At 51.1% G+C, this 22,524-nt stretch overlaps 1 protein-coding gene across 2 annotated transcripts in view; it reads left to right on the forward strand.

The window, feature by feature from the left end:
- CTIF (cap binding complex dependent translation initiation factor) overlaps nt 1-22,524 on the forward strand; it is a 289,119-nt gene that overhangs the window by 141,540 nt on the left and 125,055 nt on the right. For both annotated transcript variants that reach the window (XM_087439188.1, XM_087439189.1), the window contains exon 7: nt 8,267-8,343. In XM_087439188.1, coding sequence (XP_087295314.1) covers nt 8,267-8,343 — 77 coding nt within the window. The remainder of the gene's footprint in view (nt 1-8,266; nt 8,344-22,524) is intronic.

The following is a 22,524-nucleotide window of genomic DNA, read 5'->3' on the forward strand; positions in this document are numbered from 1 at the left end:
GTTGACTTTCTTAGTTCAGCAGTGCTCCCGGGACCCTCCGTAAATGTCGCTTGGCAGGGGAGTGGAGTGCATCTGTCTGCCCCAGTTCCATTCTCACGTGTCTGTCCCTGTGTCAGTGAGCAGCAGGGACACCATGTGAGTCTGGGTGACCTGCGTCCAGGACTGCTTCTGGACTCTTGGTCATGGGCTTGTCACCTGGACAAGGCCCTGAGCCACTTGATCTCATTTGGTCTTCGACACAGAGAGAGTCATAGTCATCCCTACACACACACACACACACATGCACGCACACACACACGCACACACACACATGCACACACCCTTCACAGTACCGCCCCGATTGCAAAATGGAAGACTGACCATGGTAGTTGAAAAAAGCAGCACATTAGTAATTGTTTCCTTCACTTTTTATGGCATATAATATAGAAATAATTTTCTAACATTTTTCAGTTGGTTCTTAGTCTCTGTCCTTTGCCTCAATGTTCTCCCCTCTTTTCTGTTTCTTCAGAAGTTATCCACTAAGTGTCATCTGTATTTGACAGTCCCAGGGGATTCTTCCTGACATGGCTATCCATGGGAGGGGTGGGGATGGTCGTGTTTGCGTTCCATGACTTCACGGATATAATAAGATCAACCACAACACCTGAAGTTGTATCACACTGAATTATTTAAGACTTTTTTGGTTGCAAGTGACAGAAACCCACCTCAAAATATTTTAAAGATAAAAAAGGAAATGTATTGGCCCATGAAATCAAAGGAAGGCTTACATAGTCATGACGAAGTGGGTAGAAAGAATAAGTATTTTCATGCTCATTTTACACAAGATGGAGAAGAAGGCTGGATGAGTGGGCACCACCAACTGCCCGGTGGTACCAAAGTTTGGCAACAGATCTGGGACCCAGGTTGCTTAAAGGGTGTGTTTGATTTATTAGTCGAGATTCTTTTGGCTGTTACAGTGAGAAACCCAACTTGAAGAAAAAAAAAAGGGGGCAGGTTTTATTGGCTTAGTGCATCCAAGGAGGGCTTGCACATGCCAGCGATGCCAGCAACCTAGCCTCTGTAACCACTGCAGGGCAGGCACAGACCCCCTGGAAGTCAGATGAATGCTGTGGGCTCTCACCCCGAAGACCACTACAGGCAAAATATTCATGTGCAATTCAGGGGGGATCATAGACTCCACTAAAACCCGTCCAGAGAGCTTAAGTTAAGTTCCTCTTCTAGAAAAATGTTAGTTCTTGTGGAGCCAGCATCCATATGGTATCTTTTCAGAGTGGGTGGAGTTTAGGTTCAAGCTCCAGGGTGCGGGTGGCGGGCAGCTGGAGCAGGGGGTGGGTGCCGTGGCTCAGGGCAGCCTCTGGATCTTTTCCCTTTCTGCTTTTATCTATGTTTTTATATTGGGACTCCAGCTGATGTATTGTTTTTAAAAGAGTCTCTACTGATTAAAAAAAATAAATTAAAAGATAAGTTAGAAAACCACGAATTTAAATGTGGGCGAGCCCGCCCGCCTCTCCACCTTTCTTTCTGAACAGGTCAGCTTCTTTGAATAGCTGTGCAGCCCCAAGATTCCAGGAATTTTAGAAACATTACCTGTTTATTTCGGCTTGGACGTGACCCACACATCCTGCCCACGTGGAGCAAGACATTGGTAGGATAACTTCTTAGAAGCTATGAAAAAACATGACCCCCAGCAGGAGGAAGGCTCCGCTGAGACAAGCTCATTATCAGAGGAGCTGTACATGGTGTTTTTATGGCCCTTTAAGTTGCCGAGTGCTGTGGTTCCTTTGTACCGTTCACCCAGGGCACGTCTCCCCGAGTCGGGCTGGGTCAGGCTGGAGACCAGGGAGCCTGGGGAGTCCCAGGTGGCTTTGCCCGAGGGTCTGTCCTGCCTCTCTGGGGCTCCAGCTACTCGGGCTTGTCCAGTGGGCATGGCAGAACCAATGTCCAGTTCTTCTGAGCCAAATGAATCCAGGGGCCCTCCACTCTGCATCATCTGGAATTTTCTGGAGGGAAGGAAGCCATTAGTTTCCATGTATATAATAGCACTCTTAGGAATGACAGGAGCCTGGTGGGGCCAATACACAAGCTCATGCAGAAGCGGGACGGTGATTTCCAAGAGGCCAGGGCCAAGAGTCGATATCCAGGCGGTGGCGGCAGACAGGCGGGTCGCTGGAGAGAGCAGGGCTGGGGCCGCAGGGCTCACCTGATCAGGTGAAGACGCCTCGCTTGAGACCTCGCGCCGCTGCCTCACCTGGGCCGGGACCCTCAGCCTTCCTTTCCAACTCCAGCACTTCAGGGCTGCGCCACCTCCTGCTAAAGGCCACGTACGCCGTACACCATGTGCGCAGTTTGTCCGGGTCTTCCGCAGTCTGGAGGGATACTTCACACAATAGGAGCGAGATTCTCTTTCATTTGTCTAACACTCTCTCCCTTTGCAAAGAGCTGGTGTATGAGAGAAAGATAAGAGACCTGTGATATAGTTAGGACCTATCAGACCCAGGTCCGGGGTTAGTGGTCAGAGGTCAAAGGTCATGGGAATATCAGGACAATCTCCCTGGGGTTCCGTGAAGCTGCAGGCCGTGGGATTGAGTTCTGTTGGGCATTTCTAAGCCTCGTCCAGCAAGATTAAAAGGATGTCAGGCACAGCAGCAGCCAGTCCCCCACTGTCCCCCCCCCAAAACAACCTGTGAGTGAAGGACAAGGCGAGCTTGACAGCCGTGATTACCACCCTCTAGCAAAAGAGGAGCAGAGGCCAGCCAACAGGGCTATGCCCAGGGTCATCTCACGGGACACAGCAAGCACACGCAGGCAGGCGTTCTGCAGGGCAGACATCGAGAGGGCATCTGAACCAGTGCCCGATGACACAGCTCTCCATCCTCAGGCCTGGTGGGAGGCATCGTGGTCAGAAGTGGGGCTGCCCAGCTGGGGCTCCAGCACAGGTCAGGGCTGGCTCTCAGCCACTCCTCCTCACTTCTTGGGACCCAGAGGGCTTGGCTGGGCACCAGCCTAGGACCTTGAGCTCCTAGGGCTGGTCCTGAGTCTGTTCCTCTGGAATTCTCCATCTGATGGACCTGGCACATAGTGGGCTTTCAGTGCTGAGTGAGGAAGAACCAAGGATTGACAGATGAGTGGATGGATTGATGAATGAATGTCAAGTAGCAGAGGTCTTCCCTGACCACCCCCACCCCCACCCCTGCTGCTCTCATCCCCTTGCCCTGCCTTGTTCTGCTCCATAGCATTTTTCATCATTTATCACATTATGTACCTATTTGTTTGTTGTCTCCTTTCACTCGAATATGTGCTCTAAAAGAACAATCATTGTGCCTATTTCTTTTTTACCACTGTATCCTCAGTGCCTGAAACAATAATATTTATAGGCTGAGTAGATGGATGGAAGGGTGGATGGATGGATGGAGGGGAGTCTGTGGCCCAGTGGAAGAGTGTCACTCTTTTCACAGAGTCAGCTAGTTGCAGAGCCACCAGGCACACATGCTGTCCTCACTCAGTGCGCTGGCTTTGTGCCCTCCCTCCCTGTATCCTCACCCCTAGACCCAAGATTTGTTTGTTTATAGCTGTCATCTCAGGACAAGGCCCTTGTACTCTCAGCCTGGGGCCAGCAGCTCTGCCTGGCCTGCCTTTAATCCCTCAGAAATACCCCCTGCCCCTGGTTGTGAGCTATCAGCCTCAGCCTGCCCCAGAATAAGCGGATTTTACATAACATGTTTCTTCAACCAAAGCAATAACGTGCTGCCCCGCCGTGCTGCATCTTACACCAGTGCTGGCCACTGGGACGAGAGTGTGTGTGTGTGTGTGTGTGTGTGTGTGTGTGTGTGTGTGTGTGTGTGTATTTCATGTGTACTCTGCCAGCGCTGCATGCAGGAGTATTATCTTCCCTCCCTCCCTGGAGAGCCTTGGTTTATGTAATCTACTTGTCTCCCAGGCCCATTTACTTATCAAAAGCGGTCAGAGGTTAGACAGAGGGGGAACTGCAGCCAGGTCTCAGAGCTAAAGGGAGAAGTGTTCTCATGTAGAGAAGTGGAGGAAGGAGCAGGCAGGGTGGTGCAGGGTGTTGCTGCAGAGGCGCACCTGACTCCTACTGACGAAACACACAAACCAGCTGGTAAATCCAAAGGCCAGTGCTCTCATTTATGGGGGGATTCATACCTGGACTGAAGTCCACATGGGACTCTTTCAAAGCCTGAAATGGAAGGATTTGTTGAGTAAAGAATTAGAGCAAAGGCCACTGTATGCTCTTAAAGGATAATTCTGACGAGCCTGATAAATTTCCTCTTCTCCACTTGAGGGATATATCCTATCTGAAAAGCAGAATACTAAAGCCAGAACACCATCTCCCCTGGCCAGGCCTGGAGATACCACACTCCTTTCCAGATTCCTTCCTAGTCACTCCTGTCATTGGGTCCCCCTTGCCTAGGACATGCCACCCTTTCCAGCTCTATCTTATGGACAATGTTTTAGGGCAACTGCTTCTTGGAGAGTAATTGAGTGAGGGACACTTTTCATTGTGGCTGGATATTTTTTTTTTTTAACACTTGCTGTTCTGTCTACCTGGAATATCCTGCTCCCAGATAATTTTTTCCACCTTTTTAAAATTGAGATATAATTCACATACCATAAAATTCACCCTTTAATGTGTACAATTAAATGGCTTTTAGTATATTCACAAACCATAAAATTCACCCTTTAAAGTGTACAGTTAAATGGTTTTTAGTATATTCACAAGGTTGTGCAACTATTACCACTGTCTAATTCCGGAATATTTTCATAAACCAAAACATAAACCCAGCACCCATTAGCAGTCATTCCCCATTCTCACTCTCCCCAGCCCCTGGCAACTACTAACCTACTTTCTGTCTCTGCAGATTTGCCTATTGTGGATGTTTCGTAGAAATGAAATTATACAGTATGTGGTCTTTGGTGACTAGCTTCTTTCCCCAAGCATGATGTTTTCAAGGTTCATCCATGCTGTAGCATATATCAGAATTTCCTTCCTTTTTATGGCCATATAATATTCCATTGTATGGCCATACCACACTGTATTTATCCAATCATCAGTCAATGGACATTAGGGTTGTTTCCATTTGGGGCTATTATGAATACTGCTATGAATATTCATGTATAAGTCTCACCTCTCACCAATGACTTTAAAGAACCTCTGCTAGCCTGGGTCAGCAGCTAACCTGATGGCAGATGTGTGGCTAAGCACAACTTTTCTCCCTCTTTTTTCTTCTGCTGGCCTCATATTTGCCCCCAGATGCCTTTGTTCTGGGGGGAATGTGGGCAGCATCTGGAGTTGTGTGTGTCACTTGGTACCAACCACCAGCTTGAGGTTGAGGAACAAGGTGGCTGATTGAAGAGGGTCCTCCGGTGAAGCTTGTATAAATACAGTGCACCCCGTTTTATGCAGGAGAGCCTGAAAGTTCTGTGTAAGTGCCCCAGGAAGAAAGCAGTCATTCATTTATTCACCGTGATGTCAACAGGCTGGGGCCCAGGTGGCTTTGTGGGCAGGACGACTCCCCTATAGCCCTGGCATGGATTGTTCCTGGGGAGGGAGGACCTCAGAGGTGCGAGGTTTTGTTCTGTCACCTTTGTCACTTTGTTCAGCTGATTTCTGGCCTCTCCCTGGGGTCTGCCAGCCTCAGAAAGAGAGCTGCATCCTTCCCCAGCACACCACCTGGGTCACCAGGCTTTCTGCTAATTCTCTCTGCCTTTCCTGACCTGAGCTTCCCACTCACTCCTACAAACCACCTCCACTGGACTCTTTCTGCCAAGACTAGGGGCTCCATGAGGACAGGGACCAGAGCAGCCCTGAGCAGAGTGTCAGGATCATGGGAAAGACGGCGATGATGATAATGACGATGGTGATGACAACGACACTAGAGATACTTATTGAGGTTTACTCTGTACCAGGCACTACTCTCCATCTTTTACATGTTTATTAACTTGTTTAACCCTCACAAGGGTCCTAGGAGGCTGATGCTATTATTAGCTCCGTTTTAAAGATGTGGAAACTGAGGCACACAGAGATTAGATCATCTACTCAAAGTCACACAGCCATGAAGAGGAAGAGCCAGACTGAATGTTCACAGTCTAGTTCCAGAGCCCATGCTTTAACTACTGTAATATTTTATATATGTACATACGTATATATTAATTTGGGGGGATGGATGGATGGACACAGATGTCACCGCAGTGGCTTCATTAGAAGCCCTCAGTGGCCCGGCATGCCACTGGGCCACGTGGAGTCCTGGCAGAGAGCTAGGACTCCATGCTGAGGTTGGGTCCCAAGGGCAGCTCCCTACTGTTGTGGCCAGTGTTGGGGGAGAGACCAGGATGCAGGTCAGAGTCCAGGACTCTGAGGCCTGGACGGGGGAGGCCGGCACCTCCTGGGCTCGTGGAAGGCCGAATGTTGCGGACAGCTCCCTCCGCCTGGCCTCAGAGCTGAGATCCCCGTCCAGGCCGCCAGCTTGAGAGGGAGCCTCCGCTTCCTTCCATTGTCTGTGTGGGGCACACCCAGTATGTTCCTGCAGTGACCTGAGGCCGGGAGGGAGGGAGAGAGGGAGGGAAGGGGCCAGCCCGGAGCTGGGTCAGGGTGGGAGAGGGGAAATGAGAGGGGAAGACTTGGTGTTTTTCCTTGTTTGTGTTTTGTATTAAAGCAAGCAAATAATATCCTTTGAGAAAACCATTCAACAAAGCACATCCTAAAGCCGCAGCGGCCCATTGTGGCTGCCTGGAGCCCGGAATTCATTCATGCCTTTCTGGCTGGATTGTCGGAGGCAAGATACAGGGTGGGAGGGAGGGGTTGTCATTAAAATATATTTTGAAATGTGTCATTCCTTCTCTGGACTCAATGGGAGTCTAGGCCAATGTCCGAAACACCAGGGTCCCTGTGTCCTCCTGAGCCTATTGTCCTCCCAGTGCCCCCGAGGAAGCTCCCCAAGACTGGCCCGTCCTGGCACAGCCCCAACATCCACTCTGCCCCTCCGCTGGGTCGGGGATTGGAGTCTCTAGGGCCAGCAGGGCCCTCCACTGTGGAGCCTGTATCCGGAGTGCTGCATATGCCCTCACCATAGAGGGTCTGGGCCGCCAGCCCCACAGAATTGCCTGTCTCTAAATCACTGAATGAGCCCTCTGGGCCTCAGTCTTTCTGTCGGTAAAGTGTGTGTGCTGGGGGAGTAGGGGAGAGGAAATGGACTCTCAGTGAGCACTCTCCAGCACCCTGGGCCCTGTCATGCCCTCTCACCCTGTGCATGCCCAGGGCCCTGTGGGTGGCATGGGGGTGACACTCAGGCTGTGGACTCTGCATCAGGGCCTGTATCCAGGTATCCCCGGCCCAAGCTGGACCACCCTTTCCTCCCAGACCCCCAGGCCTAGGAACACCCTATTGCCCACCCCCCACAGGCTGCCCATAATGGGATGGCAGTGCTCTCTCCCATATCCCACCAGAACACACTTTCCTAAGGGGAAGGGAGGTGGTAAGAACAGAGCTGGCCACCAGCCCAGCTTCTGCAAATAATTCTGCCTGGGGCCTGGTATTTGTAGGATCACCCCACGTTATAAGTAGAGGGTCTCTCTCCAACCTTGCTGTCAATATGTAGATAGTTGTTGTCATGACAACAATATACAAAAGACCATCCTTAGGATTTTCCCCAGTTTAAGGTTTAAAAGGCATTTGGCTATTTGCGTGTTTCCCCTAACTACTCCCCAGGAGTATAAGTAATGAGGATCTTGGACAAAAATTGCACGGGGGGTCCTGGACTAGGATGAGGAGACCTGGGTCCTAGCCATTCCCTCTGCGTGAGGCTTGTGGTTTGCAAGGGGGCTGCATCTCCTTGGTCCTCTCAACTGCTCAGAAAAGATGCTTACATTCCTATTGTATCAGGAAGCTTGATGTTAGAGAAGTAACTTGTCCTCAGTCACACGGCCGGTGAATCTAGGATCTGGTCCCAGCTCTGTTGCTAATTCCCTGCAGGACCTTGAACTGGCTCATTCACCTCTCTGGACCTGAGCATTCTCATCTGTAATCTGAGTGACTGGATAAGACGAATTCTAAGGTCCCCTTTGTGTCTCTACTCTTCTTTGGTTCTGTAATTCCGTTCACTAACTCTGGTATTTTCCATCTTTCAGTCTGGATTTGGTTGTCTTTCCAAGCCCTCCATCTCTTTTTGTCATAGATAGTGTTAGCATTAGAAGTTCTTGGTTCTCTTTCAGAAGTTACTAACAATCCCCCGTTCTTTCCCCCACAACACAGGGCTACCACCCAATGCCCCATGAAGTGGAGATCGCGCACACCAAGAAGTTGTTCCGGAGGAGGAGAAACGATCGAAGGTAGGAGAGACTCCATCGCGAGCTTTGGGTTTTCGTGTCCTCTGTCGTCATCTGTAGCCCATCAGTTCTAGTGTGTGTTTTGCTTTTCCCAGTCACCAGAGGGGGCACGGTGGGTTGGTTGCTGGTTGGGCAGCAGCGGCTACACTTGTCTTGGTTGGCCCGGGAATGGAGCCCTTCAGGAGTCCAGGCAGGTTTTGCAGTTCGGCAGAACTGCTCTTTCCTTGGACCTTGCAGCAACAATAGCAGTCCTCGGGGACTAGGACCCGGCTGGCGTGTGTTTTGAGACGTGGCCTCCAGGAGGCTCTGGAGCTCACGATTCCAAGAGTATCTGTCTTTCCTCCCCACCAGTCACTGAGAGTCGTCCCTGGCTGTGCTCAGCTCTGCTGTGACAGGCAACACACAGATCAGCAACTGCACATGCTGCTGTTTTCACATGCATGGAGGAGCTCGCTTAAACCAAGGCAGAGACCAGGGTCTCCCTGCAGCTCAGAGTCCTGGGTGATCGCGAGGGGCCAGAAAAAGTGCCCTGAGGTAGCCGGGGGTAGGAACAAGCCACTGAGGTTGGGCATCCTGGGAAGGCGGGCTTTTGTTTCCTTGAAGGCTTTCTGACATGGAAAGATCTTAAGCTATATTTCAAATGGAAAACTCCAAATGCAGAAAAATGTTTACAGTGTGTGGCCATTTGTGCAAAAGAGGGGTTAGAGTATATTTTTTGCTTGAACGTGCATAAATGATTTCCGGGTGGAAATATAAAAGAAGGAAGGAAGGGAAGGAGGGAGAGAGAGAGAGAGAGAAAGAAAGAAAGAAAGGAGAGAGGGAGAAGAAAGAGAAAAAAGACTTCTGCCTGAGGAATTAAAATGAAGTGTTCCTCTACAGGGAATTTCATCTTAGATAAAGGTGATGGCTTGTGGTTTTACCTTTACTGAATAGAGAATGTGCTCCGAGAGCCAAGAAAGAGCCTAGCCAACATCCTTGCTCAGAAACTGGAAGTGTCTGTTCTCATGCAGCTCCCTCAAGACTAGGGCTGTGGCTGACCAGGGTCCCCGATCCTTCCCTCCACGCGTGGGCCCTGAGTGAGGAGTGTTGGGTGGTGGCCGCAGCTCTGAGTGGGTGGAGGACTGGGCACCCGGAATGCCTCTTCATCAGCTGGTGGATTTAGTGGGACTGAAACAGTTCCAGAGGACGGTAAATGTACAACTAGCTGGGCGGAAGGCAGTGCTGGCTTAGAACTCAGAACCACCAGGCACTTTATGTAGCGGCATCAGAAGGGGGAACTGAGCGAGGAGATTTGGCACGAGCCCTCTTCCTGGCTTGTCCAGAGTGTGGTTATTGCACTGTGAGTGCCTCCTTTTTGCTGTGCGGCTTCACAGAGGTTGATTCCTGGTTTCTGGGTTCCTGGTGCAGGGAAGAAGTAGGGGGCGCCCCCCTAAAGGGGAAGGGAGTTTACGGGGGCCTAGGGAGGTATCAGGGAGAGCAGAGGCTTGGTGTCCCTCCTCCCCTGCCCTGTGGTCCCCTGAGTTTGTGTCTGGAGGTGTGGGGAGTCCCTGAGCTTCCAAATGAGCAGTCACCCTCTGACCCGCTTCCCTGGGCCCAGGCCGTGGCAGGCTGCCGCCCAGCATCCAGGTCAGCCACACCTCCACATGTGGGCCAGGTCACCTCCCTCAGCAGGAGTCCCGGGACAGTGGCAGGCCTCCGGAAAGCAGCAGCGTGACCCAGGAGCGTAGGAAGAGGAGCGTGACATGCACGCACCGGGAAGCTGACCTTCCGCCAGGCCGCGCTCGTGTTAACAAATGCCCGGTTAGGTCAGCACACCTCGAAAAGGATGTGGACCTGGGACAGGGTCCAAAGCAAGGCAATAAAGATGATTAAAAGGATGGAAAGTATGTCCTGTGAGGAGAGGCTCAGGGACGGGGCCAGAGAAGAGGAGGCTGCAGGGAAAGAACGTTCATGCCAGTAAACTCATGAAAGATTTATACAGACGCGCGTCAAGCAAGAGCCGGGTGAGGCCGGGGCGCTCCACCTTTATCACGATCTGGAGTACGGTGCAATCCAGCCCTCAGCCGTCCTGGAGTCCCCAGGCAATGGGGACTTTCAGGAGAAGAGCAGGCAGCCAGGTAGTTTAAGGACCTCATTGTCGGAAAGCAGGAAGCCAACACCAGGGCCCTTCCAAGTCCTTCGTGGTAGAGCGTGTGATTCTGACGTTTGAGGAATGGCTGCAGAATATCGTCATGTCGACCCTAACTCCCAGCCTTGCTAAGAGTTAGTGGCCTTGCTAAGCCCCAGACCTTTCTATTTGACCTTGATAGTTAATATTTTTGTACAGCAGGTTAACTTTCCTAGTATTTGGGGCTTAAACTACACCCAGAGGGGCTTGCATTTCCTAGGTGGCAGAGGGGGAGGCGACCAGAATCAGGTTTGGTGGCCAAAGGGCACGGCCATCATCTGTGTCATGCCTCTGATCTCTCCCTCTGTTGTGGGGGAGAGCAGGTACTGTTTCCCCATTTAACAGATGGAATAACTGAGGCCAGGGACATCAGCCGAGATGGTTCAGCTAGAAGTAGAGGCTGAACTCCCCTCTACTGACTCCAATGCTCAGCCCTTTCGACTCCACAACCTCAGGTGGACCTTTGACCTAGAAAATGCCAACAGCGGGGAGCTGGTAGGTGCATAATTGGGGTGTGGCTGTAATGTCCCATGAAGAGCAATGGCCCCTCTATACCCATGGTGTCTCTCCTTGGAATGCCTGCAGGGGGCTGTGGCCTTCTGTCTTCCTGCAGAGTACCTGGAGTTGTGTCTGATGGCTGTGAACTCCCCCTAGCAGGGGCAATTTGCTGGACCTGGGCTCTGTGATACCCCGCAGCCTGGAGCAGGAATTTTCAAACTGGGCTCTCGAGTCTGCATTATATCCCAGTTCCAGGTGACTCGCGCGGTGTTTGGACTTGCCTTCACTGCTTTTTTTCCGGGTGGTTAACGTCTGAGGCACGTGCCCTGGAATTAGACACTGGGTGTGAGTCCCGCCTCCTCCACCCACTAACTCTGTGATCTGGGCAAATTGCTTCATATCTTGAAAACTCTATTTCCTCTTCTGTAAAATGGGTCTCCTAATTGGGAGGCTTAAACAAGCTAATCTTTGTAAGCCTCCTGGAGATGGTCTTTGTGCCAGCCCACTCTTCACATCAGAGGGGGTCCAAGAGGCTCAGGAAACCCTGTAAGGTGACAGTGGGGAGAAGATGTCTGCAGCGAAGTGTGGGCTTTCGGCCCCCCATCCCGAGTGCTGGATTTGCTTATAAGCCCAGGGAGCAGAGCTTTGCCTTGCGTTCCCTCCAGGGGCGGGGAGCCCAGGATCGATTGTTCCTTCTCCTGGATCAACTTGTAAAGCTCTGCCCCCAAGGTGGGGGCTGGCAGGGAAGGAGAGCTCCTCTAGAGCCGCTGTCAGCAGACTCTGCTCCCGCATTCCGTGGGCTGCTCCAAGGGGCTCTATGATTAAAACTGAGTTGTGGATGTCTTTTCCTCATGTTGCAGAAAAAGGTTAAACTCACAAGCAGTTCAAAGGTTTTCTCCTTAAACATGTTCTCAAAACTTGGCCGATTGATAACCATTTGTTTATTTTGGGAAACCAGTCAAAGATGTTTGCTGATTTCAGACAAAATTATGCATTTCATGATGTGAATGTACTAAATGAGTGTTTCCTGCATTCCTCAAAGAGCAGTGTGCCTCCTTGTGCTCTGTCCCCACCCAAGCTGGAGACCTGCTGACTGGGAGGGGGTTCCTGCTGGGGTTGTCTCCCGCCGCAAGCTCCCTCCCCACAGGATGTAGGGTAGAGGAGCAATCACTGGAGGGCCGAGTCCTGGCCACACTGCTGACCCACTGCCTGTGTTGACCTTGAGGGAGGTCTCTCACCTCCAGGGCGTATGGGGATTTTCTCTACTCCTCTGGCCCCATGCCCGCTCCATTTGAAGAGATGAACGAACTGAGGCAATTAACAGGGAAAGCTGACTCTGGGATGGAGATTAGAGGGCAGGGCACTTACTAAGGTGTACCCTTGGGATCAGTACCTCTAGACAGGAAGGGAAGGGAGCAGGATTGGGCAGAGGGAGAAGTTGACCCACAGTGCAGTGTGGGTGGGCAGTGCTGACCCTATGGGGAGCTCTGAAGTTGGGGTGACTCTTTACACTTGTCCCAAGATGGAGTGAAGGGGCAGGTCTTTTTATGGCCATGTCCATTGGTCATCGGATGGGGACAGCCTGGGGGTGGAGTGTGACCTTGGGCCAGCAGCTCTCTTCATCCAGGGCAGTTTCCGTAGGGCCTGACAGCTAAGGGGCAGGGGAGTGCATCGTTCCTGAAGGGAGACCTGGGTGGCAATCACAGTGGATGCCACAGTGAAGCACTATTAACTCTCCAGCTAGGAGTGATGGAGCAGTGCTCTGTGCTACATTCCATGCTCCAGAGAACAGCAGAGAAGTGTCAGGCATGGTCCCTGCTCTCAATGGCCTGAGGTATAGTTTGCACAATGCTCTCTGGCTTCGGAAGCCACCAGAACATGGTGCATGACTATGTAGCATCAGCATGTTTGCTCGAGGAGGTTCAGAGAAGAGAGCCAATAGGAGGTGGTTACAGAATGCTTGCTGGAGGAGGTGGGCATTGACCTAGCTGTGAGACCTGAGGAAGATGTGGAAAGGAGATGGGAGAGCGTCAGGATGAGAGGAGCATGGAAGCCACAGTTAAACAGGTGTGGGAGCCAGGGATTCCCACCTCCCCAGAAGTCACCCCCACAAAGCTCCCCAGAAACAGAGCCAGATGGGAGAGGCTCACAGCAGCCACTACCCCCACCGGAGCTAAACAGAAGGGAAAAGCCGGAGCTCCTGGCTCCTGTTGGGCCCCGGGCCAGACTGTTAGAAATCTCGGTAGACCCTGCAGGCTCCAGAGCCCCACTCCTAATGGTTAGAGTGGGGCAGCTAATGGAGGCGTTAGCGGTCCATCGCATGATGCCCGTGTGTCTGGGGAGACGGGAGAGCTGTTCTCCAAATTAATTTGTTTCATTAACTGAGGTCTCAGAATGGTTAATTTACTTCATGTGCAAACTTTGAAAGGAAGAAAAAAAGAATGTGGTGGTCATTCCCAGCTAGTGTCAGATGGCTCTGCTGGGCGAGAGGCAGGAGAGCAAGCCATCCCCACATCTCCGAGTGTCACCCCCTCCCTGCATCTGTCCCCTGGGTGCAGTCAGGACACATTGTGGGCTCTGCAGGGTAAGCAGAGCCTCCAGCAGCTCTTGCTCACTCTGTCCTATGATTGACCGTGACTGTGGCTTGGTGTCCTCTAATTGTAGGACCAATTAAGAATCTCATCCCTCCTCCCTGTCCTCTGCCAGCATGTGCCCAAACCCTCCCTGGGTGCCAGGCTCTTTCCCTGGGGACAAAGTTAGTGTCAGCCATCAGATTTAATTTTGCAAGCTCTCTGACATCATCTAGGTCACTGATAAAAACAAATAGGACATCTGGAATTAGTGGTGATGTATATGCAACTTTGTGAATATACTAAAAATCATGAATGATGTAATTTAAAAGGGTGAGTTTTCTGGTATGTGAATTATATCTCAATTAAAAAAATTTATTTTAGTGAATAAGGCAGGTCCCAGGATGGAGTGATGTGGCAAGCCCCTGGAAACACTCCTTGAATCTCAATGTTTGCAGCGTTCCCCAAATATATCAGGCTAGTAACCCTTTCAGAAAAGGATGTAGATTTGGTCTGGTCGTGACTTGGTCTGTGTGAATCTGTGCTAGCTATTAGTAGTCACATCTTTTCTTCCAAATTAGCTGTTTGGGAATCTCCTTGGGAGAGATGATATCTATATTTTTCTGATTTTTGAAAATTGGAACTGTATGCACATAGCTACAGTCTCCAGGATTCCTCAGATGTGGTCAGGGGACATTTACGACCTCACATGAGGAGTTCTCTTTCCCTGAGCAATATTGCTCCAACCCTCAGGCAAGAAGATGAGAACTCAGGGCCCCCTTTGCTCTCCCACGATCTCATAAGCCCTCGACATTGTACGGATGCTCTAGCGGCGTCTACCTTTCCTGGTCCAACACTTGTTCTCCAACAGAAGGCAAACCTTTCTTTCGGCCGCCCCCTTAATTTCACATCATCCATCCCATCAGCAGCCTCATGCTTCCCTCCTCCTTCTCACTCTAAATACAAAAATATAATTTTAGAATTGTCATTAACACTTGTTAAGCCCACTCCTTGACAAGCTCTGACAATTCCACCTCATGCTTTGATGGTCATCACTGGTTACGGGAGACCCCTCATCCCATTCTGGAGTCCACCCTACCCCTCCTCCTCTTCACATCTGGGCTCATGGGGCAAGGACCCTGGGGGATGCCCAGTGCCTCCTTAAGCCCCTGTCTGTAAGTCACAGTTGCTTTCTGGAGCTTGATGTTCCCTTTAGCACCTCAGATCACTCCTACAGTCATGCAGTCCTTCATCCTATGAAGATGGCTAAGTCTTAGATCTTCCCACCAGGAACTGATCAGGAATTAACCCAGTTCAGAGCAGGATCTCTCCGTCAGGCCATTCACATGAGTTGTTAAAGTAGCCCTTTTGGAAGTACAGTCGATCCTCCTTGTTCGTGGATTGCATATTTGCAAATTCGCCTATTTGCTAAAGTTCATTTGTGATCCCAAAATCAATACTCACAGTGCTTTCAAGGTCATTCGTCAACATGCATAGAGTGGGGAAAAATTCAAGTCGCCCAACATGCGTGTTCCCAGCTGAGGTCAAACGAGGAGATGCTCTGCCTTCCTGTTCCAGCTCTCATACTGTAAACAAGTGTCCTTTTTCTGATCTATTTACTGGCATGTTTTTCACGTTGGCGTGCTCTTCTTTGGTGAATTTGCTGTTTAAAATACCCCCAAGCGCAGCGCTGAAGTGCTGTCTAGTGTTCCTAAGCACAAGAAGGCTGTGACGTGCCTTATACAGAAAATGCGTGTGTTAGCTGAGCTGCCTTCAGGCGTGAGTTCTGGTGCTGTTGGCTGAGTTCAGTGTTAATGAATCAACAGTATATATTAAATAAAGGGTCTTTAAGCAGAAACACATGTAAAACGAGGTCATGTATTGATCACTTGGAGAAAATGTTGTGACCAGAGGCTCGCAGGAACCTAGCCCTGTATTTCCCTTAGAAGCAATGGTTCAGTATTCCCTAATTCAGTGTTTGCGGGACTTTGTAGAACATAACTACCGTGAATAATGAGAACTGATCGTGTTTGCTCTTTAAAACAGGGAGAGAGATACTGAAAGTCAAGGAATATGTTGTGAGTGATACGACTTGGGGTCTGAGTCATTTATCTTGTTCGTGTGGTGATGGTAGAGCTGGGGGGAAGAGAAGGGGGCAGAGGGAGGCACGTCCTCCACTGGTCGTCACCTGGCTTGGATTTCACTGAGGGGACCTCTGCTTCCTTTGCCCCATCCTGGGATGACACCATCCCCGAAGCCCTCCTGACTGCTCAACCCTGCAGTGACCATCATTGTCATCCTGTCATCAGGAGCCCAGGGGACAGTGAGACAGATCCACGCTCCCGTTGCCTGTGGTTTGTCTTTATATCCCAGCAAGGAAATTGCCCTCATTAAGTCCCTGCTAAAGATAGAGAAGAAAATGGGGCAGGCAAACCCCCACCTGGCAGGCAGGGCTGTCAGACTCTAAGCAAAATGAGTCAGATAGGAATTATTTTTAGGCTCCTTCTCCTCCCCCACGCCCACCCCTAAGCGGGCTCTCTTGGAAAGAAGAGCAGCTCATTTCTTGAAGCCAGATGTCCAGGTCCGTGTTTGATTGACGTGAAGGCCTTGGTACACCTAGAGAAGACCCCAGCCTTTGTACAAATCATAATGGTCAGATCATCCTTTGGACAATGCAGCCGCCTCGGGCAGCACTCCCGGGCAGAACAGGCTGCCGGGAGGGCCCTGTGGAGGCTGGCCCACGTCACATGCACGAGCGACGTACCATCCCCGGATGCCCTTTGTGCCCCTCTTTCCTGGCACTTGCTGCATACTCAGGACCTACTCTCAGCATCACACAAGGCTCTGGGGTCCCCCTGGCAGGGAAGGACCAGCATGTCCCTTGGCCCAGGACTCGCATCCGTGTGGGGGCTATTTTGTACATTTTGGCAGAGCTCCTGGGTGCCGGGCCTGCCCACCTTGGCAGGGGGCATCTCCTGTCTGTGCCCACAGCTGGGAAGCTGAGCATCGCTCCTCCTTGTTCACTCTCTTCCCCTCTTTCCCTATTAGGATTCATTCAGACTCCTTAAACCCTAGATGGCAAGAGAGGGAGACCTGTGAGCAAGGAAGCTGACTGAAGAGGAGGCAGGGGGCACATGCCTAGTGACCAGGAGGGCAGGAGGGCTGCTGACTAGGAAACTGACCATGAGAGATAAATGCCATCTCTACTGGGTCTGTGCCTGGGGCCCGAAGTAGAAGGGAACCAGCCACCCAAGTGGCTTTAATTACCCCTCCTCAGAGATCTTAGTTTCTATTTCGCTGAAATGCTGGGCATTTGGGGGTTGGCTCACAAATGTTAGCCCCCAGCCCTTCCTCCCTTGCAGGAGCAGATGGAAACAGGCAATTCTGAAGGCCCCACATGACCTTGGCACCAAGTCGGCACAGCCTTCCCTGGAGGCAGTGTATACGGTGGGCAGCCCAGGGCCTGGGCCAGGCTCACTTGGTTATGGGTCTGGCTTGTCCCTCACCAACCAGGGGATCTTGAGAAAATAAGGACTCTCGCCAAGGCTGTTCTTCTTATTGTCCCCAAGGACATGGATGTGCAGCCTGCAGGGATGGCGGTAGATGACGTGTGATGGCAGGTACATGGAGAGTCCCAGCCCCGTGCCCAGCTCTAAGTACAGAAACATGAGTCCTCTCTCCTTCCTGACATTCGCTCCTGGGACCCCTGTGCCCTGGGCAGTGTGCCAGGAAGGAAAGAACGCTGGGCTAGTGGTCGGGGAATCTGGGTGTTCATCCTTGTGGTGTGGCCCTGGGCGAGTTCCTTACACTCTTGGAGCCCGCTGTTTTCTCAGCAATAAAATGGAGCTCCTGATTCCACCTCTCAAATGTGTTAGGAAGAGCACAGGGCTAAAGATGAAAAAGAACACTTCTCAGGAATATTCTGTTCCTTAACTGTGGGTTGGGAAAGACATTACTGAGATACACTCTAGAGGCCGGTTGGGGCTTTCAGTGCAAATAACCAGTGCCCCTTATGTCTTCAGCCCAGCCCAGGCACCCTCTCCAGAAAGTTCCAGAAAGGTAGGCCATGTCTGCTGCTCCTGTGTACATCTTTCAGGACCAAATCTGGTCCAGGTCTGCACCCTGGGCACCCAGCTGTGCCTGACTGAGCCCCCATACTCCCAGCATTCTGGCTGCCTGAGATAGGACACTGCCCAGGACCACCTTACTCATAGGGCGGGCTGCACATCCCGTTGGTTCTAGGACATTTTTCTGGACCCACAGGAAACCTCAGCCCACCCTCAGTCCTGCCTGGAAGTCACTCAGTGATTTAACAAGCATTTCCAGAATGCTCACCATGTTCAGGACACACTGAGCCCTTTACAAATATCAGCTCATATAATCTTCCCAACAATCCTAGGAGGAAGATACTATTTTTACAGTTGAGGGAAGTAACTTGCACGGAGAAGTAAAGTAACTTGCCCAAAGTTGCAGAGCTGGCAAGTAGCTGAGTCAGACTGCAAACTCAAGCAGTCTGGCTTCAGAGCCGGTGCCCCTAACCAGTTCTCTGCGGGAGAACTTCCCTCTGCCCGCCCTTGGCATGCTCAGCCTCCCTCTGCTGGGTCCCTCACTGCCTTCTACATACACCCCCTGATTAACTCTTGTGCCAGGGGTGGTAAAGGCAGCACAGGGGCTGCCATTTTCAAAAGGACTGAGGGGAGGACTAGTGTATTATTCAAAGGAATGAACAAATGGTGAGATTTCAGACAAGAACCACCAGACGGGGTTGCCCACCCTCTGCCTTCTGCACCCCTGCACCAGGTCAGTCATGCCCATAGATGCCTTCCCTGGTCCGGATGATTCATGCAGGGACATATTTAGGAAGTTCCTGCAATAGCCCAGAGATTTCCCAGGTTGTGGGGTCCCTGCCCAGTGAGAGGCCAGAGGAAAGGTGGTGTGAGTTCCAGAATCGTGGGCAGCTCTCAGGGGAGGAGCGTCTGGCCAGGGAGAGCTTCCTCAAGCTGCCAGCTCCCCCCAGTGTCAGGAGGTCAAGGCCAGGGCACAAGGGTGCCCTCCACTCCCCAAGGCTCCCCAGCAGGGACAGGAGCACAGGTTTTAAAAATACCAAGGAACCTTCCTGCCTGGGTCAGCATTTACCCTGAGCTCCGAGAGTTATTTCTGAGTCTTCCCAGTAATTTAATTTTAGCCATTTATTCCAATGCATGTGTTTTGGGGAAGCCAAGGTGGCCTCTATTATGGTTTGGAGTATTTTGGGAGGCCTTGGTTTCCAGAAGTGATGCAGGGGCTCAATTAGGCAAGACATCAGCAAGCAGAATTAAAATAACTCAAGAAGACAGGCCCTCGGATCCCCAGAAGTGATGCCTGTGCTTAGCCTCCAGGGGGGAAATGAAGACAAAGTGTCCCCTGCGTGCCCAGTGGCCATCTCTCAAGTGGCATTTGTGTCATTATCTCCAGCTCTCCGAGCACCGCAGGCATCTCAGTGCTCTTCAGAATGCAGAACAGATGGAGCTGCCCATTCTTTCCAAGTAGGCCTGGATAGACAGACGGACAGCCCAAGCACCAGGGGTGGACAAGTCCACACTCATGCCAAGCTCTGTAGGTCCAGCTTGTAGGACGCTCAAACTCAACAACAATTCATGGGCAGCTTAAAACTTACAGTCTCCAGCACATTAACATTGCAGAGGGTTTTGGAGGAATTATTAAACCTTTCTAAGAGACCTTCAGAACACCCAACCAGCGCCAGCCATACCTGACCTCCCCTCCTCCACTCCCTGAAGACAGAGCCTGCTCGACCTGCCCTCAGCTCCTCTCCCACCACACTGTCCTCGCTCACTGCACTTCCAGGCCCCAGTCTTCTCTCGGTTCGTTGAACAAGCCAAGCTCACTCCTGTCTGTGTGGCTGGCCCCTCTGCCTAGGACCTTCCTCACCTGACCCTTGCCCTCGCTGCTCTCTCCCATTTTGCAGCTTCCGCCTGCCCTTCACTATCCAGTGCTCCCTTGATCCTCTTCTCTGACCTTCCCCACAACTGCTGGGGCACGTCAGGCCTGCATGGACTAAGAGAGCTCTCCCACCATGCTCAAGTTCCCTGGCTCACCTGGAGCAGGTGCAGCAGCTGAGGGATTTGGGGATGGGCGGGAGGCCCGAGAGCGTGCAGGACACTCGTTCATGGTGTGCAGAGGGTGAGCCCCCGTATCCCGAGACACCTCTCCGGGTAAACAGATGAGCCCAGACCAAAAGCAGTCCCCCCAGCCAGCATTATCCACAGTTACCCCTCCCTCAGGAATACGCTGCCCTTGAGTTGTCTTCAAACAACATCTTTTCAGCTTTGAGGAAAGGATTCCTTGGACAAAGGATCCAATTTCAGGCTTTCTGTTTGTCAGAACTGACACTGAACTCAGGAACGATGTGTGTGGACTCAAAACAAAGATGAGAATTGTTTTTAGAAACAAAAGAATACTGTATGGGGCTGTGTGTGTGTTTGGTCTGGTGGCTGAGTGGCCGCAGTAAACACGTGTTCCAGACTGGCTTGGTGCATCAGGGAGCAGATGGCACTGCCTGGTCACCCTGAGTGGGAAACCTGGTACCTGAATGTGAGCTGCAACCATGGCTCAGAGAGGATGGGCAGAGATGGGTGAGACAGGCAGAGGGCAGGATTCTGACTTTGCCCTGATGTTCTGGAAGGTTGGAGATGCTCAGTGGGGCAAAGCAGGTGGTCATTAGGACCTCTCTAGGCAGGGCCCACGAAGGCCAGCTCCCTCCCAAGGCCCCACTGTTCAATTCCAGTCTCACTGCCGTCAAGACAGCAGAGGAATCTTGGGCACACTCTCCTGGCCAAAGCTCTAGTGTATTTTTACTGTGGTGCCTTCCTCTGCACGCAACTGGGAAAACCATCTCTGCCTCCTCATCCACCCCACCTCCCCCTACTCTCAAGCTGCTTCTAGTGTGCCCGGACTTACTGCTCTCGCATCCCATCTTGTGAACTGGGGGTCAGTGGTCGATCTGGCCACCTGGGGCAGACACTTTGCATTTTCACTGGAAACTTCAGTGATTACCCAGAGTTAAGAGGATCATCTAGTGCTGAGAGTTTCTGGCACACTGAAAAGCCAGTACGTGTGGGGGATAGGTAGGGAGGGTGGATGCGTTGTATTTTTGGAAGGCAGGATTTTAGCTTCTAAAAGCCTAAAACCATGCCACTTTAGGCAAACACCCTTTTTGTTCTACCTTCACTTTCTGGAAGTCACATAACATGAGCCACTGCAGGACCCAGCTTCCAGCCAAATGTGTATGTGGCCCCTTGAGTGTGCCGACTTGTCTAGACTTGGTTTGGGTCTCATTGCTAGACGTGGAGCCTCAAAGGCATTACCTCACCTCCCTGAGGCTTGTTTCTCTTCCATAAAATAGGACATCTACCTTCTAAGACTATTTTGTGATTCAAATGAGATGATGCTCTGAAAGTAGATAAAATGCCAAGGGCAGCACGAACATGAGGACTTATTGCCTGTATCTGTGTTTGTAGTATACATATGTCTGTGTTTATAGTTGTGTGGGTGTATGACTGCTTTAGGGACTTTGCCAGTTATTTCCAGAGTTTACTGGACATGGAGCTTGGCCTGGATGTTTGTATTGGTTATCTATTGCTGTGTAATAAATTACTCCAAAACTTAGAGCTTAAAACAACAAACATTAATTATCTCACACAATTTCTGAGGGTCAGAAATCCAGGAGCAGCTTAACTCAGTGGTTCTGGTTCAGGTTCTCTCTTGAGATTGTCTTCAAGCTGTTGGCCAGGGCTGTAGTCATCTGAAGGCTCAACTGGGGTTGGAGGGTCTGCTTCCAAGCTCACCCACAAGGTTGTTGGCAGGTCTCAGTGCCTCATTAGTTGTTGATCACAAGATGGGCCTCTTCATAAGGCTACTCATGACATGGCAGCTGGCTTCTTCCAGAGTATGATCCAAGAGACAGGCAGACAGACACCAACATGGAAGATGCAGCATTTTTATAACCTAATCTTAGGAGTGACATTCCATCACTTCTGCCATATTCTGTTGGTCACACAGACTACCCCTGGTACACTATGGGAGGGGACTACACAAGGGTGTGAATCCCATGAGGCCAGAGCCATCTTGGAGGTTAGCTATCACTCCCCACCCTCTTGCCCCCAATGATGCACATTCCTCCTACATGCAAAATACACTCACCTCTCCCATTGTCTCTTCCCAGTGTCTCATTTGATTACAGCATCAGCTCAAAATTCAGAATCTCGTCATCTACATCATATTCAGGTATGGATGAGGGTCTTTGGGCGCAGTTCCTTACATACAGCTCCTCAAGTACAGCTCTTTCTTGATCTCTGAGCCTGTGATTTAAAGAAACAAGTTAGGGGGCTGGCCTGGTGGTGTAGCGGTTAAGTTTGCGCGCTCTGCTTCAGCTGCACGGGGTTCGCAGGTTCAGATCCCAGGCACGCACTGATGGACTGCTTGTCAAGCCATGCTGTGGCGGCGTCCCACATAAAGTAGAGGAAGATGGGCACAGATGTTAGCCCAAGGCCAAGCTTCCTCAGCAAAAAAGAGGAGGATTGGCATCGGATGTTAGCTCAGGGCTAATTTTCCTCACAAAAACAAAAAAGAAACAAGTTAGCTGCCACCCACCCCCACATACCCAACATACAACTATGGGACAGGTGTAGGGTAACTGCCATAGACACCGCTGTTCAAGAAGGGGGGGGAAACAAGGAGCATATAGAAGTCATTGGTCCATAGCAGTTCTGAAATCCAGCCAGGCAAATGTTGGAAGTTCCTTGATTAGAATTCAGTCCTACTCCTACATAGGAGTTATTCACCATCACTCTCAGCTCCACTGTCTACCCTCAGGGTCTCTCATGAGACTGCAGTTAGGTCATTGGCCCCATGAATACTCTGAGCTCTTGGTTCTGCCTCTGAGTCATCCTT

The sequence above is a fragment of the Ceratotherium simum genome, chromosome 14 (assembly GCF_057802395.1).
Source record: "Ceratotherium simum simum isolate JZ-2026a chromosome 14, ASM5780239v1, whole genome shotgun sequence".
NCBI lineage: Eukaryota > Metazoa > Chordata > Mammalia > Perissodactyla > Rhinocerotidae > Ceratotherium > Ceratotherium simum.